The 18,393-nt window shown below is 36.5% G+C and overlaps 1 protein-coding gene across 6 annotated transcripts in view; it reads left to right on the top strand.

Annotated features, from left to right (window-relative positions):
• EPHA10 (EPH receptor A10) overlaps positions 1-18,393 on the top strand; it is a 1,001,793-nt gene that overhangs the window by 842,982 nt on the left and 140,418 nt on the right. Inside the window, exon 8 of one of the 6 annotated variants that reach the window (XM_053707152.1) lies at positions 10,938-10,946. The exons of the other annotated variants lie outside the window; for them this stretch is intronic. Coding sequence (XP_053563127.1) covers positions 10,938-10,946 — 9 coding nt within the window. The remainder of the gene's footprint in view (positions 1-10,937; positions 10,947-18,393) is intronic. 6 annotated transcript variants of the gene reach the window in all.

The raw sequence follows: 18,393 nt of genomic DNA, 5'->3' as shown, positions 1-18,393 counted from the left end.
TCAGATTCCTCTTATCAACCTGTCTTCAAGACCAAAAAAATGAGATGCCTTTCTAGGGTGTGTGAGGGATCTCTCCTCCCTAGGAGTCATGCTGCCAGTACCTCTAGCAGAGAGAGGTCTGGGATACTACTCAAACCTTTTAGTGGTCCTAAAGAAGGAGGGTACGTTTCGCCCGAATCTAGACCTAAAGTGCTTAAACAAGTTTCTGTCAGTACCATCGTTCAAGATGGAATGATAAGGTCTATTCTGCCCTTAGTTCAAGAAGGAAGAGGAAGAATGAAGGACCATAAGATGCGATGGGTGACTAGCTTGAATGAGAGTATTAATTACTCTCTCAGAAAAAACTCCCTTGGCTAGGACTAAGTATTCAATCTCCACTCAGTCAGCCTCAGAGAATCTAGATTTTATTGAACAAAAGTACCCTGCTCCAGCAGATCCCTGCGACTGGGTAACCTCCATGGAGGAGACAATGACATCCCCACCAGTTGCGCAAACTACATCCTGAACATCCACGATGGAGCAATTTAAATAGTCGAGGCTTGCTCCTGCTTGATGCAGGACACTACCCAAGGTAGAAGTGACAACGGTGGAAAAATGTAAACTAGGTTAAACCCCAAAGGCACTGCTAAGGCATCTATCAGCTCTGCCTGGGGATTCCTGGACCGTGACCCATATCTGGGTAGCTTGGTATTGAGTCTGAATGCCATGAGATCTATCTCCGCATCCCCCATTTGTTGCAAATCTCCACAAAACACCTTGGGATTGAGAGACCATACCCCGGATGAAACGATTGTCTGCTGAGAAAGTTCACTTCCCAGTTATCCACACCCGGAATGTGGATCGCTGACAGTGAGCAGTTGTGGGCCTCCACACAATCCAGAATCTGAGATACTTCCTTCATGGCTAGGGAGCTTCTTGTTCCCCCCTGATGGTTGATGTAAGCCAACGATGTAATGTTGTCTGATTGGAATCTGATAAACTGGGACGAACCCAGAAGAAGGCAAGCCCATTGAAGATCGCTCAAAGTTCCAGAGTGTTGATCGGGAGAAAAGATTCCTCCCGAGTCCACCAGCCCTGTGCCTTCCTGGCACCCCAAATGGCTCCCCATCCTGATAGACTTGCATCCGTAGTCACTATCTCCCAGGATGGTCTCAAAAAGCATGTCACCAAGAGAGCGATTCTCTCAATCGGCTATGCAGAGAAATCTGTTGGGATAGATCTGAGTGATCGCTGTTCCATTGCCTCAGCATGCAAAGCTGCAGAGGTCTGAGATGGAACCTGGCAAATGGGATGATATCTATGCTGGACACCATGAGTCCAATCACCTCCATACACCGGGCAACAGATGGCCTTAAGAAGGTCTGGAGAACAAAACAACTGGAAGTAATTTTGCAATGTCTCTGGTCTATAAGAAATATCATCATGGATATGGAATCTATTATCATGCCCAGGAATTCCACTCTGGTACTGGGAACTAGAGAACTCTTTCCTAAGTTTATCTTCCATCCATGAGATTGAAGAAGAAGAGCTCTCGAATGGTCTTCTGCCAGCTGGCAGGACGGAGCTTGGACCAGAATGTCATCCAAATAAGGCATTACTGCAATGCCTCTGGATCTCGCCACTGTGAGTCGAGCTCCCAGAAACTTTGTAAAGACTCTTGGAGCAGTCCCCAGATCAAAGGGAAGAGCTAAAAACTGGAAGTGCTGATCCAGAAAGCAAATCTTAAGAACTTGAAGTGATCCTTGTGTATTGGAACATAAAGGTAAGCATCCTTCAAGCCTATCATGGTCATGAACTGAGGAAGGAAGAATGAGCAGCATCCCCCACAATGCACCATAGTCAGGAAGAGAGGTGAGTAAAATGGCTGCCAGCAGCACATGACAAACACAACAGGGAGAAAACCCTGACACCTCTATGGAGCAGATTACATACTTTTTCAAAGTTTTACAAATTTGACGTTTTTGCTTTGGCTGAAGCAGCTTTTGGGAGAAAGGTTTTACATGCTGTGGTGCCCTCAGAATAGGATCTGCCTCTCTTTTGCCCTCACGTTTTCATTTAGTGTCCTCTAGAGCTTGGGTATATGTTTCCCACAAGTAAGGAATGAAGCTGTGGACTCTCCTCATATTAAAATGGAAAACATAAATTTTGCTTACCAGATAATCTCATTTCCATCTGTATGAGGAGAGTCCATTGTCCTCATCCCGTTTTCTCCGTTGGGCGGACCTAAATTTATTTTTTTGTTCTTCTGGCACCTTTTTATACCCTGTTATTTCTCCTACTGTTCCTTGTTCCCTCGGCAGAATGACTGGGGGATGAGGGGAGTGGGGGAGGTATTTAAGCCTTTGTCTGGGGTGTCTTTGCCTCCTCCTGGTGGCCAGGTTCTGTATTCCCACAAGTAAGGAATGAAGCCATGGACTCTCCTCATACAGATGGAAAGTATAATTTATGTTTTTATCTTTTTTTACTATAACATCTTTTAAGGGTGCATTGTCCATGAATTGGTTTATCTCATAGAAACACTGAAAGCTGCAGTATAATTTAAAAATAAAATGCTTACCAAATGTGTAATATATTATAGCAAACACTTCATAAAACCCCTAATACATTTGCAATGTTGGCCACTTTTAGTATATTGAGGAAGAGACACTTGGGGGCCAAATTATCAAAGTGCAAGCGGACATGATCCACTAAATTTAGTGAAATACTTGTGTGATGCTGCCCCCTGCAGATTTGTGGCCAATAGGGTGTGTCAATCAACCTGTTCGTATCCGATCGGGCGGATTGCTGGCTGCCGCCTCAGAGGTAGTGGACGAGTTAAGGAGCAGCGGTCCTAAGACCGCTGATTCTTTTCTCCTGTATGTTATTCAATTGCAATAGGTAGCACTGACTTACTAAATGAGCTTTTTTAGCAAATAAAACTAGAAAAAATATAACTGCCAATACTGAAAATAGAGAGTGTACAAATTAAATGGAAATACACAAATCTCTACAGGAACTACAAAAAAACACATGGAAAAGAGGGCTTGATTACAAGTGGCACGCTAACATTAGCATGCGATATTATCACAATCGAGTTAACTTGCGCGTGTATTACAAATTGATTTTAAACATAAATGCATTAAAATGAAGTGTTACACTAATGTACACAATGTCTAATAAAAATATTAATAAACTGTAAATATGGAAAAAAAGTTAAAAGGATTAAAAGGTATATTGTATATGTCAAGGTATTTGAATAGAAAGGGCTATAATGTGTATATATATGTACATATGCATGTGTATGTATATATTTATACATATGTATATATGTGTATACATGTGTATATATGTTTATACCTACATATACAGGTAGCCCTCAGTTTACGCCGTGGTTAGGTTCCAGAAGGAACGGTTGTAAATCAAAACCGTTGTAAATTGAAACACAGTTTATAATGTAAGCCAATGGGAAGTGAGGGAGTTAGGTTCCAGGCCCCTCTCAAAATTGGCATAAGTAACACCTAATACATTATTTTTAAAGCTTTGAAATGAAGACTTTAAATGCTAAACAGCATTATAAACCTAATAAAATAATCACACAACACAGAATATATAATTAAACTAAGTTAAATGAACAAAAACATTTGCTAAACAGCATTATAAACCTAATACAATAATCACACAACACAGACTTTACTTGCATTTTTCTGCAAACAGTTCTTTCTATGAATTCCAATCTGGCCTGATTTATAGACAGAAAGATCTTGTTCCTTTGCAAGCTGCTCGATAGCTCAGGTCTGGTTAAACTGATTAATTTCAGCTTGCTTGGCTTGCATATCTTTGCTGCAACACAAGCGAACAGCTCCATCTACTGGCTATTTTAATCAATGCACTGCTTCTCAATGTTTTTCAATAGCAGTCACATGACTGAAAAAAAGGTTGTTATTCTGAAACGGTGCAAATTGAACCGTTGTAAACTGAGGGCCACCTGTATATGCATATACAGTCATGGCCAAAAATATTGGCACCCCTGCATTTCTGTCAGATAATCCACCACTTTGCCCATGAGGAAATAGAAACAGTGATTAAATTATAATCAGGGTAATATAATAAGGATTAACATATGAAAAAAAATGTAGGAGGTCACTGTACTGTATAAGTAAAAAATATTTCCCCCCTATTTAATACAAAGAAAATAAGCTAGCTTTAGTCATTCTGGATATAACAATATTTGCAATTGTACAACACACATATTGTGAATAAAATAAGAGCTAAACGATAGATTTGTCCCTTTACAGTCAGTAAAGTGTACATTTCCTATTCTTGTATTTTTCATTAATTAATGCTGTAAACCCATATGCTGGAACATATCAAAATCATTGTTGAAAACATTCCCTTCACTGAGCAAAAAAATGTAGGTGTGCAGAGCTTTTCAACAAATATTTGCTTAGTAAGTGTTTGCTTTTTCATTAATTTGTTGTGTGTATAGAGTAAATAGCTTTTATGAGCGTTCTTGCTGTGTGAGAGATTCACTGAATTCATAGACAGCTTTATTTAATAGTCTCCTTTTCTCGTAAAGTAAACTCAGTCAGTCAATGAGCCTTTCCCAAAGTGCTGAACGCTCTTTGCATTCTGTGTTGTGCACAAAGGCTGTCAGCTTCTTTTTACTGCTCTGCATGAGGCTTTTGTCTTTGTGGGACATCTCTTGGTTATCAAGACGCAATGATTTCACAGACAGGACTTGTCAAAGATGGTCCAGATGTGAGAAGGGATAACTTGATTTGATTTCTGGCGTATGTCATGTCAGTGCGCTATCTTCTGCTCCCTGAAGCATTTCACCCCTCAGTGATTGCCTGCTCCGCCTTTCAATCTCCGTGTCTATTTAGCATTGCTTGTAAATCTATATGCTGAAAATGAACAGGATCTAAGATTTAAATACCTTTCAAAAGTTGTGTGTTTTTATAATTGCTACACATAATTTTTTATCTTATCTTTAAAAGATAGGCACCTTTTAACAGAATGTAGTTTACCTATATGGACAACAGACAGAGAGTTGAGTATTTCATATTTTAAAGCTTTGTAAAATTAAGAAGTCAATTAATTTATTAAAGGATTACTTTCTGTTATAATTTTTAAGCTAAACAACTAAAATATTAAAGTTAATAAAAATTAATTAAAACCTACTGACCTATATTTTCTCCAAAACGAAGTTTCATAACGTTCTAAAAGTTATATCTTTTATTCGCCGATGATGTCACGTTATCCTGCCCACTATTTTCAGCACTGCATGTTCAAAATACTTAAACCAATAACTTTGTGTTTAAAGCGCCATTTTGAAACCTAGGTATTGTAAGCGGATTGGTACAGAGCAAAGGATACCCACGGACTGGGTTTGGAAAACAATTAAATTTGCAGACAAGATTTCTGATATACGGTAGAGATATGTTAATGAAATGTTATTGATAAAAAGCGTATTTGGGGTAGTTAGTTAGTAACAGGCATAGAAAATATTTACTTACAGTGGCCCTTTAAACAATAACACTCAATCAACTTTTCTGATATAGAAAACATGATTGTGTTTTTTTTGTTGTCCTAATATATTTGTCTATTCTAAACACTGCAATAAATATTAAAGAAAGATAGTGAATGACTATGATCTGTGCTTTTTATAGGAGCCTGCACTATTCTTAGTGCACGCTCCTTTGTACAATAGTCTAATCACAATTCAGTTGATGTTGTGGGTATAACGTTTAAAAAAAAAAAACAGAAAAAAAGAACTGGTTTAGTAGGGTTCCTGTTTTTGTTAAAAATGTTTTTTTTATATAATTTATTATGGAAAGAAGTTAATCTAATTTTTCAATTATGGAAATAAAGATGTCACTTTGCAATTAAAGGGACATGAAACCAAATATTTTTCTTGCATGATTCAAATAGAGCATGTAATTTAAACAACTTTCCAATTTACTTCTATTATCTAATGTGTTTTGTTTTCTTGGTATATTTTGTTGAAAAAGATACCTAGGTAAGTCCAGGAGCCGCTCAACTAAAGCTAGCTCCCAGTAGTGCATTGCTGCTTCTTCAACAAAGGATACCAAGAGATTAAAGCAAATTGGATCATTGAAATAAAATGGAAATTTGTTTAAAAGTTAAAGCTCTATCTGAAGCATGAAAGAAACATTTTGAGTTTCATATCTCTTTAAAGGGACATAATACTCATATGCTAAATCACTTGAAACTGATGCAGTATAACTGTAAAAAGCGGAAAATATCACTTGAACATCTCTATGTAAAAAAGGAAGATATTTTACCTCACAATCTCCTCAGCTCAGCAGAGTAAGTTCTGTGTAAAAAGTTATACTCAGCTGTTGCCCAGCTGCAGGTAAAAAAAAATAAAAAAAAATATGAAGAAATGAACAGCAGCCAATCAGCATCAACAGTGCTGAGGTCATGAACTCTTTTACTGTGATCTCATGAAATTTGACTTAACTCTCATGAGATTTCATTGTAAACTTCCTTACACTGAATAGGGAAATAAGATGATTATGCACGTAAGCTCGCTCCTTCCTCTGTCCCGGGACAGACATACTGATTTGTTGCTTAGAAGTCTTTTACAATGTGATGTGGCTACTGAGAAACTTTTGAGGTAAAATATCTTTCTTTTTTACATAGAGATGTTCAGGTGATATTTTCTAGTCAGCTTTTTACAGCTATGCTGCATCACTTTCAAGTGTTTAAACATTTGGGTATTATGGCCATTTAATATAAATCCCATGCACATATATAGTGAAGTGGAGACAGCTAGCTAAATGTATTTAGAAAGCTATTCTAAATCGGATGAGTGTAAAAACAGGAAGTGCACTTTAAAATAAAAATCTGAAACATGTCTAAATATCAACACATATGTATGACCTTTCTGATCCCCAAAGTAAATACAATATTTATGTAGTAAGCATTTAAAGGGAAAAAATAAACCACTTAAGTGTGGATGACGACCATGACATGACAAAGTGGTCTTTCGTTGTTAGGGAATCCAGGTATACCAATGACATTACAGTGCATGGATATGGTAACTTCACCAAGCCCTGGAAACCTAGAAGTATCATGATGCTGCACAGAGCTTAAGGGAGCTGGATGGAAGGGGTTAAGTATTTAAACCTCTTCATCTCAGCTCCCGTAAGTACTAGAAAACCCAAAAACTCTGCAAGTGTCTGCAAGGGTTTTCACATCTCACCTGGCAACATTTTGATCATCTGCATAGCACAAGCAAACAAGTTATTGAGCTGGTGTTTTGAAAAATGGGGATTTACAGTAACAGATATTTACAAAGGAAAACCTTGTTCTGCAGAGTGAGCATTGAATCTTTTGTTCCAAAGTTTGAAAAATGTCAAAATCCTATTTTAGAACATGAAATAAGCCATGGTCAATTTATTCTTATGATAATTATTATTCTGCACTATTCTTCTTACTTTTAGATGGAAACCTTGCCAATATGGGAAACAAGATTTTCTTATTGAATGAAAAGTGAATGAAAAAAAAATAGCATTAAAATATTAAAAACCTAATTGATCAAACATGCCCAGTATACCCATGATGGCATTCATAAAGTTGAACTCTTATTATATACACCACTCTATCTAATATCTAAACACAGACATAGGGGCCGCATTATAACATGTCGGGTGGACATGATTCGCAGTGGCAAACATGTCCGCCCGAATATTGCTAAATGCCAACTGCATACGCAGTCGGCATTTATCATTGCACAAGTATTTCATGTGAAATTCTTGTGCAATGCTGCCCCCTGCACATTTGCAGCCAATTGCTAGCAGGGGGTGTCAATCATCCCGATCGAGTTAAGGAGCAGCGGTCTTAAGACAACTGCTTCATAACTTACATTTCCGGGAAGCCAAAAGGCTCGTGCGGAATAAGCAGCATCCACAGTTTCATAAATATACCCCATGGACTCCATTAACCCCTTTGTTATTTCAATTATCAACATCCAATATTGACAATTCATAGTGCCGTTGTGGAAATTGGAAATCAAACCTTGTGTGAGTTAATAATCATTGGATGTGTTTGACTCGGAAAGATTGTAATAACTTCCCGTTTAGTCAACACTTGAATAAACGGAAAGATTGGAATCGACCAAATAGTTTTCTAATTAAGATTTTTTTTTTAACATTTTAATTTATCAAACACAAATATCTCTATTTGTTTACCTAGATTGTTGCATTCAAAATAGATTTTTTACATAAAAAAAAGTTATTTTTAAATATGTTTTTTTATGAATGTTCTTGTTCTTGCTAAAACATGTTTAAAGTGCCAGTAAACCATAAAAAAAATGTTATATAATTCTGCACATAGTGCAGAATTATATAACATTATAATAGCGCAAACATTGTAAAACCAAATTTCCCCTTTGAATTTAAAAAATAACTGCTGTTTTACAGACCCGCTCTCTGTGATCTTCTGAGCGGTTCTGTTTTTTTCAAACAGCGCATCGGGCCAGCTGTATAGTCACAGCCCGGCCCGACCGCGCCATAGCACTAAGTGCAGCTCGCTCCTGCTCTGTCAGACAGCAGGAGCGAGCTGCACTTAGTGCTATGGCGGGGTCGGGCCGGGCTGTGACTATACAGCTGGCCTGATGCGCTGTTTGAAAAAAACAGACCCGCTCAGAAGATCACAGAGAGCGGGTCTGTAAAACAGCAGTTATTTTTTAAATTCAAAGGGGAAATTTGGTTTTACAATGTTTGCGCTATTTTAATGTTATATAATTCTGCACTATGTGCAGAATTATATAAAAAAAAAAATTATGGTTTACTGGCACTTTAAGTATTTATACTTATAGTGGTTTAACTCTGTCCAAAAGAAAGAGCTAAAGGAGTTGTCCTTATCGGCCAAGTGCATGTGATAAGTGAATATCAGGTATGCAAAAATGTACTTGTTATAAATATATCTATTTAAACAGCTTTAACTATGTAAAAAAATATTTAGCATGCTTAATTGCTGCCCTGAACAATACATAATGGGTTAAAAAGCTTAAAAATTGCAATTTGAATCTATTATTTACAAAAAAACTTTTAGAAGTATGAAATGTAACAAAGAGTAGTACATTTTGGCTGCCTTAAAGGCATAGTAAACCCAAATTTGTTCTTTCATGATTCAGATAGAGCATGCCATTTTAAGCATCTTTCTATTTTACTCCTATTATCAATTTTTCTTTGTTCTCTTGGTATTTTTATTGGAAAAAGCAGGACTGTTAAAGTGATGGTAAATTTCAGACTATAAGAATGTTGCAATAAAACATATATTGGTTTGCAAGTAAAACCACATGATTATTATTTTTTTAAAGTATATATATATTTTATAATAAAAGGTTTATAATCCTAATTGGTATTGTCTGTTCCTCCGCCCTCCTTCATTTCCTCTTTTGGCTGGGCTGTGATGTATAGAGGAATCACATCCACTCTATACATAGGCTTTCTATGGGCTTTAAAAGGGCTGGACTTCAAGATTGTCAACTGACACACATGTTGATTGGATGTTCACTGGAATTGTCATAGAAAAAAAGAGTTCATCCATGTGGGCCGGCATAACATTGTAATAGAAGCATTAATATATGCACTAATTTAACCCTTTTCCCATGTGGATTAAAAAAAAAAAAGGTACACATACTTTTTTAATGGCAAAGATTACATTTCTGGCATTTGATTATTTTAAGTTTACAATCACTTTAAAGTACTTACAAAAATTCATAATAGGAGTAAATTAGAAAGATGCTTAAAATGGCATGCTCTATCTCTGAATCATGAAAGAACAAATTTGGGTTTACTATACCTTTAATACAAATTTGAAACAAACACCACCAACCAGCTGAGCATTCTAAATCACCATACCCAGGGCTCCTACGTTAATTAAAAAAATGCCACAATCTTTTTTAAAGATTATTTTGATGGGGGCACACAGTTTAAGTTTCAATCTTTTATAAAAAAATAAATAATAAAAAATAAATATATATATATATATATATATATATATATATATATATATATACACACACAATAATTTCCTTGTTGTTATGAGTACCTACACTATGGACAGTACATTATGGCTAAGGAACTCCCAGTTCTGTAATATTTCCACCACTAATCTCCACTTAATTTTAGAGATAAGGTTATGGGTCGGTTTATACCAGGACTGCAAGGAACAGCTGCAGTTATTTCTGAAACTATAGCTGAAAGAAAATGTTATTACTTATTTAATATACTTTAAGGGTACTTTTTCTCACCTCTTGAGTTTAATGAGTAGGGTGCAGTTTTCTAAGGCAATCAAAGGGTTTAAACAAAACTCTTACATGAGGCATTAAAGACACTGCAATGCAGGGATCAAGTCCAGCGGGAACACATGGGAATGGAGTTCCTGCACCATTTTAGCAGGTGGAACTAAGTTCCCCCTAGACAGAGAACACAAACACTTCAATAAACACTGTTGCTTCTGGTAGGAGGAGTACAGTCTGGTTTGAGGGATAGTGAAATCTTCTAGTAATGGGCAGTAATAGTTTCTACAATACACTAAATGCAAGCCTGTCAGTGATCCTGCTGTGTGATCACCCCGCACTGTGTGGAACACATGGTGCTTACATTTCTGTGTGGCTTGCTCTGGGGTTATTTAGCTCTCCTCAGCAGAAATAGGACTAATGCACCTTAAGTGGGTGACAGAGGAGGAGTCTGGAGTTGCTGTCAGACATAGAGGTCTCATCCTTGGAATGGAAGGAGGGGAGAGGAAGAAGGGTGTGAAGAACTGAAGCTAGCTGGCTTGTGCGAACCTGCAGTCAAGGGGAAGACAAGGGCTTGTGAATCGAGCCCTAAACAACAGGTGTTCATGTGTTTCTAGTTTTGTTATTTTAAAGTTGTTTCATAAAAAATGTAGTGTTTCACCAAAGAAAAAATATTATCCTCAAGCAGGGAAGAGTCATGTCCTTCCAGCTTCCTGTTTTCTCTCTCATTGGGATTCCTTTTCATTGTTTCAGAGATAGATGGGATGAGGTTTGCAAGGGAAATACATGTGTACAAATGAAAATAGTCCTTGCAATTTAAGGTGTTTGTAAAATATCTTGAAGTAGGATAAGCCAATTACTTTATTTTATACACTAGTAGTATGTGAAGTCTGTTTATCTATGTTGGTGTCTGTATGTCTATTAATTTATGGTCAGCAGGCTAGATTCTCTGCAGAATGCTGACCTGTGCAAGATAATGTTTTTGCTGCAAATTCAAACCTACCAGTTATATCCCAAAGTAAAAGGTGACCTGTTTTGCTTTCAGTGTTACTGTGCCCTCATGCCTCCTGCTTCCTCTCCCAGTGTTAATTGCTTCACATTTACTTGGTATATGTGTTAATAGTAAAAGAAGATGACACTCAGATGCCTTGTGACCATAATTTTACTTTCACATAATCCTTGTTTTTGACTGCAGAGTGAGTGCACACTCAAACCTTATCAAGATCATGATATCAAATGTTTACATTACAGAGCCCTACACATCCTGAGAACCAGGGAGTAACATCTCCTAACATTTTACTAAGGCTCTTAGCTTTTTGGAATTTTTTAAAATCATATAGATATATACATATGCCCATTCATGTGTTATAAAGAGTGTGTGTCTGGCTTCTCAGTATTCAGCATCAGTTTAATCCTAAATTATAAATAAAAATGTCACCCCTGCAATGTAAAAATTTAACCATGATTGTCCATCCTTAGGCCCAAAGGCAACCATTGAGCCCTTCATTGGTTTTAATTTGAATTCATGAACCAGATTGTACATATGATATACATATAAATATAGTGTGTGGGTGTATGTAAGTGTGTTTGTGTGTAGAACAATATTAATTTTGAGGGGGTTGAAGTCTTTTTTTTTGTAGAACTTGATCCCTGCTGTGATGTTCATGGTCTGTGCACTCATCAGCCCCACTTTTCAGTTCCATAGAAATTCCTTCAAGGGACATTCTAACAAAAATTGTAATCCACATGGATGCATTTCAGTTTTGAATAGAAACATTTTTGTAATAACCAGTAAATGTATAAGCAAAAAATCTTCTAATAAAAGCTATAGCTGTTTCAAAAGTGTATTTAAGTATGCACCGTGCACCAGCATTTTAAACACAGCACTTGATCAGAGAACCTTAAAGGGATAGTATAGTAAAAATTAAACTTCATGATTCAGATAGAGGATGTAATTTTAAGCAATTTTCTAATTTACTCAAATTATCAATTTTTATTCGTTCTCTTGATATCTTTATTTTAAAAAGCTGGAATGTAAGCCCATTTTTGGTTCAGCACCTGGATAGCGCTTGCTGATTAGTGTCTAAATGTAGCCATCCAATCAGCAAGCGCTACCCAGGTGCTGAATAAAAAAATTGGTCGGCTCCTAGACTTACTTTCCAGCTTTTTTAAATAAAGATACCAAGAGAACAAAGAAAATTTGATAATGGGAGTAAATTAGAAAGTTGCTTAAAATTGCATGCTCTGTCTGAATCATGGAAGTTTATTTTTGACTAGACTATCCCTTTAAGGTGCTTGTACAATCTAGTAATGACTCAATTTGTTAACTGCTAACATGGTGCAATCCCTACTGGCACTCAGACCTGCTGCAGTATATAAAATGCTGGTGCACTGAGATTATCATCTGCCCAATGCCCCTTAGAACTGCCACTGATAGGAAGTTGTCTACAATGCAGCAAGTTGACCGAAAATGATCTATTTAAATACAGCAAAGCTTTGTTGAATTTAAATGCTTTCTCTTTAAGCTTATTTCTAGCACCTAGGTACAAAAAAGCATTGTACACAAAATTAAGATTCTGTCCTTGTCACAGCACTGTTAATCACTAGCTGTTAGTGTATGTCTATAGCTGGCTGATAGACAAGAGACATGCATTTGTTTCACTTAATTGTAGGTTTCGGATGAACAAATCTCTCTAAAATGAGTTTTACCTGAATGTGTGGAGCTGGTCATGCACAGCAAACTATAATCACAGTGATATTTCTGCTATCACAGTCTAAACTGTGTACGGAAACCCAACACCTCCCGCTGCAGAGTAAATAATATTTTGCAGCCTGCTTATCACAAGATATTTTTTTTTTGCTAACAAAGGGAGGTTTGATACAGATAATTGCACTCTAACTCTTCCAGCTCTGACAGAACAACAATGCACCTTCCCAAAGCACTTGCGATAACCAAAGATGAATAAATAGGCCTTAGACTAATTAGTCATGCATATTAGCAAAACTGTTTTTCTTCAAAACTATCTGTGGGTCCTAATGAGGTTGGTTTAACATTGCTGTAAAATTGTTAGAAATATTACAGTTGAAATATTTTTTTTTCACCAGAATAAAAATAGTATACTCATTGGGTAACGCACTTAGGGCCAGATTACAAATGGAGCGGTATTTACAGCCAGGACCGTTTCTAGAGAATCTGGCTCCCAGGGCAAAATTCCAAAATGCGCCCCCCTCACAGATTCTAAAGTCCCCCTCCTAGACCTTACAGATGTCACTCTGTCATTTAGAGGTCAGCTCTAAAGCTGTAGTGCACTACTGGTACCTAGCTGAACACATCTAGTGAGCAAATGACAAGAGACAATTGTGTGTTGCGTCCAACTACCAGTTAGCTCCTAGTAGTGCATTGCTGCTGCTAAGGATATGTACATATGCTTTTCAACAATGGATACCAAGAGTACAAGAATAATAGAATTGTCTTATTTTTTTTTTGGTGTATCCTGAATTATGAAAGTTTAATTTTGACTTTCCTATCCCTTTAAATATGTCTTTTTCTACTACAATGTTTTTTTTCAAATATATTGATATTATCTAAAAATATCTTTATAGCTTTTACTAATTGCCATTATATTTATACTTTTCTCATAGGTATGCATATTTATTTGTTTAATGCATATCAATCCCTTTAAATTCTTATCCAAATAATAAGACATAACATAATAATAGACAGAGACGTGCACACACAGAAAGTAATATAGAAACATAGATATTGACGGCAGATAAGGGCCATAGGCCCAGCAAGTCTGCCCGATATTACCTAACAGTATAAACGTATCTAGTTTGTAGGATAGCCTTATGCTTGTCCCATGCATTTTTAAAGTTCCCCACAGTGTTTGTTGCTACTACCTCTTGAGGAAGTTTATACCATAAATCAATCACTCTCAGGCAGTAATAGACAGATATATGCACACACAGACAGCAACAGACAGAGACATGCACTCACATGCAGTAATAGACAGAGACATGCACAACCAGGCAGTAATAGACAGAGACATGCACACACAGACAGCAACAGACAGGGACATGCACTCACAGGCAGTAATAGACAGAGACATGCACACACAGCCAGTAATAGACAAAGACATGCACACACAGGCAGTAATAGACAGAGACATGCACACACAGACAGGGATAGATAGACATACACATACAGGCAGGGATAGATAAGCCTAAACACACAATCAGGCAGTAATAGACAGAGACATGCACACACGGGCAGTAATAGACAGAGACATGCACACACAGGCAGGGATAGATAGACATACACATACAGGCAGGGATAGATAGGCCTAAACACACAATCAGGCAGTAATAGACAGAGACATGCACACACGGGCAGTAATAGACAGAGACATGCACACACAGGCAGGGATAGATAGACATACACACAAAGGCAGGGATAGATAGGCCTAAACACACACTCAGGCAGTAATAGACAGAGACATGCACACACGGGCAGTAATAGACAGAGACATGCACACACAGGCAGGGATCGATAGACACACACACTCAGGCAGATACACACACACAGGCAGGGATAGATAGGCATACACACACTCAGGCAGTAATAGCAGACACACACAGGCAGGGATAGATAGGCACACAGACACACTCAGGCAGTAATAGCAGACACAAGCACTCACATGTGAGTTTGTAAAAACTTGCCATTGTCATTATGGAGTAAATGACACATACACACACCCATCACTATTAAGCATTTGTAAACAATAAGTAAATGAATTAAAAAAAAAGGCATTATGTCAAAAAGATTTTTTTTTTATTCAACAGTCCTTAACAGAAAACCTGTTCCTTAGCATGTGGAAACCCAATTTTTATAAATCACCTTTTTTAATTAGCTCAGTAAATCGAAAAAATATGTACATATCATTATGTAAAGACCATGAATAATTTGTCATGCATAAAACATCACCTCTTTAGTGACACAGATCAGTGAGATAGGAGACTGCTTGCCTCAGGGTGCTTCCTCTCCTTTTTACTTTCAGTTTTAGCTCTAAGCAGTTAACCAGTCTTAACACGCCCCCTTTGTGATCTTGTTGCTCCATTAATATGATTGACATCCAATGCAGCCAATTAACATAACAGCTCTTCCTTTAAAAAAAATATATATATATATATATATATATATATATATATATATACATATTTATGTATATGCTTGTGATCTGTGTATTTTTATCTTTGCTATACCAGTAGTTTATCAAGCAAGCACTGCCACTTTAACACAATTTAAAAAATAAATAATTTTTTTTAAAGTGCTCCCCACTGCCCCCTAATGTGCCCTAGGCCACTGCCCGGTCTGCCCTCCCCTAGAAACTGTTTACCCCTCCTGCTTGCATGCTAACTCCATTAGAAGTAAGGTTTTTTCACTCTTATTACAAGTTGAAAGTAAAAAAAAAAAAAACGATGTGCACAAAAAGCTGAACTTCGAATATTGCGATTGCGTTAACATATTCCCCCATAGAAGTCAATGAAGCCAAAAAAATTGACAAAGAAAACTTAACCCCCTACTCGTATGCAAACCCGATCATATATTCTCAAGTGCACTAACATGAAAATATTAATATTTCCTATTCCATTGTTCTTCACATAGCAGAATATGTTCTATTTAGTTATAAATACATATTTCTACATATATCTGATGGTATTTTGGTAAAATATATATCTATACCTATATATACACAGAGAGAAGTGAACTCACAGGAATGAACAACCAGCTCAATACCATTGTTAGCCTGTTCTATGGTGAATTACCACCTGGGTGCAACATCTTTTAGCCCAGTAATGCTTTTCACAGAGGAGAACTTTCATGTTGTATATCAGTCTGATCCTGCCTATTACAGTCAGTGCAGCACCAAAATACCAGGCAATTCCTCTCTGAACAAGGAACACAGCAACCCCAGATGATCGTCTTTACCCAGGTGGTAAATCACCATAGAATAGGCTAACAATGGTATTGAGCCAGTTGTTCATTCCCGTGAGTGCACTTTTCTTTTTATGCATTTAGTCTCCCTATGGGAAAAAGGGACATCCAGACGTGGACTCCTTGCTCAGAGAGGAATATGGCTACACCTCACCGACGAGGCCCAATGAAGGCTGAAACGATCGTCTGGGGTTACTGTGTTCCTTAATCAGAGAGGAATTGCCTGGTATTTCGGAGCTGGAATAACCTTTATAGGTGGGATCAGACTGATATTCTACAGGAAAGTTCTACTCTATGAAAAGCATTACTGGGCTAAAAAGCTGCACCCAGGTAGTAAATCGCCATAGAACAGGCTAACAATGGTATTGAGTCAGTTGCTCGTTCCTTTGAGTGCACTTCTCGTTGTATGTATTTAGTCTCCCTATGGGAAAAAGGGGCAACCATACGTGGACTCCTTAATCAGTGTGCTTAGAGGAATATGGCTACACCTCACTGATGAGGCCCAATGAAGGCCGAAAGAATTGTCTGGGGTTGCTGTGTTCCTTGTTCAGAGAGGAATTGCCTGGTATTTCGGAGCTGGACTGACTGTTATAGGCAGGATCAGACTGATATACTATAGGAAAGTTCTACTCTGTGAAAAGCATTACTGGGCTAAAAAGCTGCACCCAGGTGGTAAATCACCATAGAACAGGCTAACAATGGTATTGAGCCAGCTGTTCATTCCTGTGAGTGCGCTTCTCTTTGTATGTATTTAGTCTCCCTATGGGAAAAGAGGCAACCAGACATGGACTCCTTGCTCGGTGTGCTTAGAGGAATATGGCTACACCTCACTGACGAGGCCCAATGAAGGCCGAAACGATCATCTGGGGTTGCTGTATTCCTTGTTCAGAGAGGAATTGCCTGGTATTTCAGAGCTGGACTGACCGTTATAGGCAGGATCAGACTGATATACTACAGGAAAGTTCTACTCTGTGAAAAGCATTACTGGGCTAAAAAGCTGCAACCATGTGGTAAATTGCCATAGAACAGGCTAACAATGGTATTGAGCCAGTTGTTCATTCCCGGGAGTGCACTTCTCTGTGTATATACCTATATATATATATATATATATATATATATATATATATATATATATATATATATATATATATATAAATAAATAAATATATATATATATATATATACAGGAGTATCTATTTATAAATACAAAGAAAATATTCTGCTATCTGTAGAATATTGGAGTGTGAAATATTTACAGTAAATACATAGTTAAACAGTTTATTAAATATAAATATTGCATAAATATGTTTTACATGTTTTCAGCAACTTAGCTGCAAAGGGCTCCAATGTACTTACATATATGTAGGTCTATATATGTGCACATATGTATTTATTTGTGCATATACGTCTGTAAATAAATATATACACATATAAATACATTTCTACAAACATATAAGCACACACACACACATATATATATATATATATATATATATATATATATATATATATACTGTATATATACAGTATATATTTATTTATATATATATATATATATATATATATACTCACACACATATTTAGACATGTATGTGTATGAATCTGTATGTTAAGGCCCTTTGCCTGCCTTTAACACCTGAGATCTCATGTGTTTGAGCCCTTATAACTTTTTTGTGCAATTTTTTTTTAAAATAATTTTTATTAGGTAGTGTTATTATGATTGTAATGGTCTTTTAAAATGTATATATTTTTTAAAAATACAAAGAACAATTTCTTCTATGTGAAAAACATTGGAATGTGAAGCATTAAAAACACAGTAAAACATTAAAAATATTAAAATTGAATACATATTAATTTTCATGTTTAAAGGTATTTATACATACCTGTATATAAACACATAAATACACATTCACAAAAATATATACACATAAATATACACACATGTATATATCTATAACTTTATATACATATACATTTTAGCCCTTTCCAGTCAAACACCTTGTCATACACCATATAGATTTTAACCGATAAACATATATATATTTTTTTAATATTTATATTAATAATTTTAATCAGATAGTGTAGAAATGAGTGTAAAACTTTATTTTAATGTACTTATGATGTGCTTGGTGCAACCTTTTTTTAC

This window comes from Bombina bombina, chromosome 3 (genome assembly GCF_027579735.1).
Source record: "Bombina bombina isolate aBomBom1 chromosome 3, aBomBom1.pri, whole genome shotgun sequence".
Classification (NCBI taxonomy): domain Eukaryota; kingdom Metazoa; phylum Chordata; class Amphibia; order Anura; family Bombinatoridae; genus Bombina; species Bombina bombina.
The sequence above is the reverse complement of the archived record's forward strand: the minus strand, read 5'-3'. Positions and strand labels throughout refer to the sequence as shown.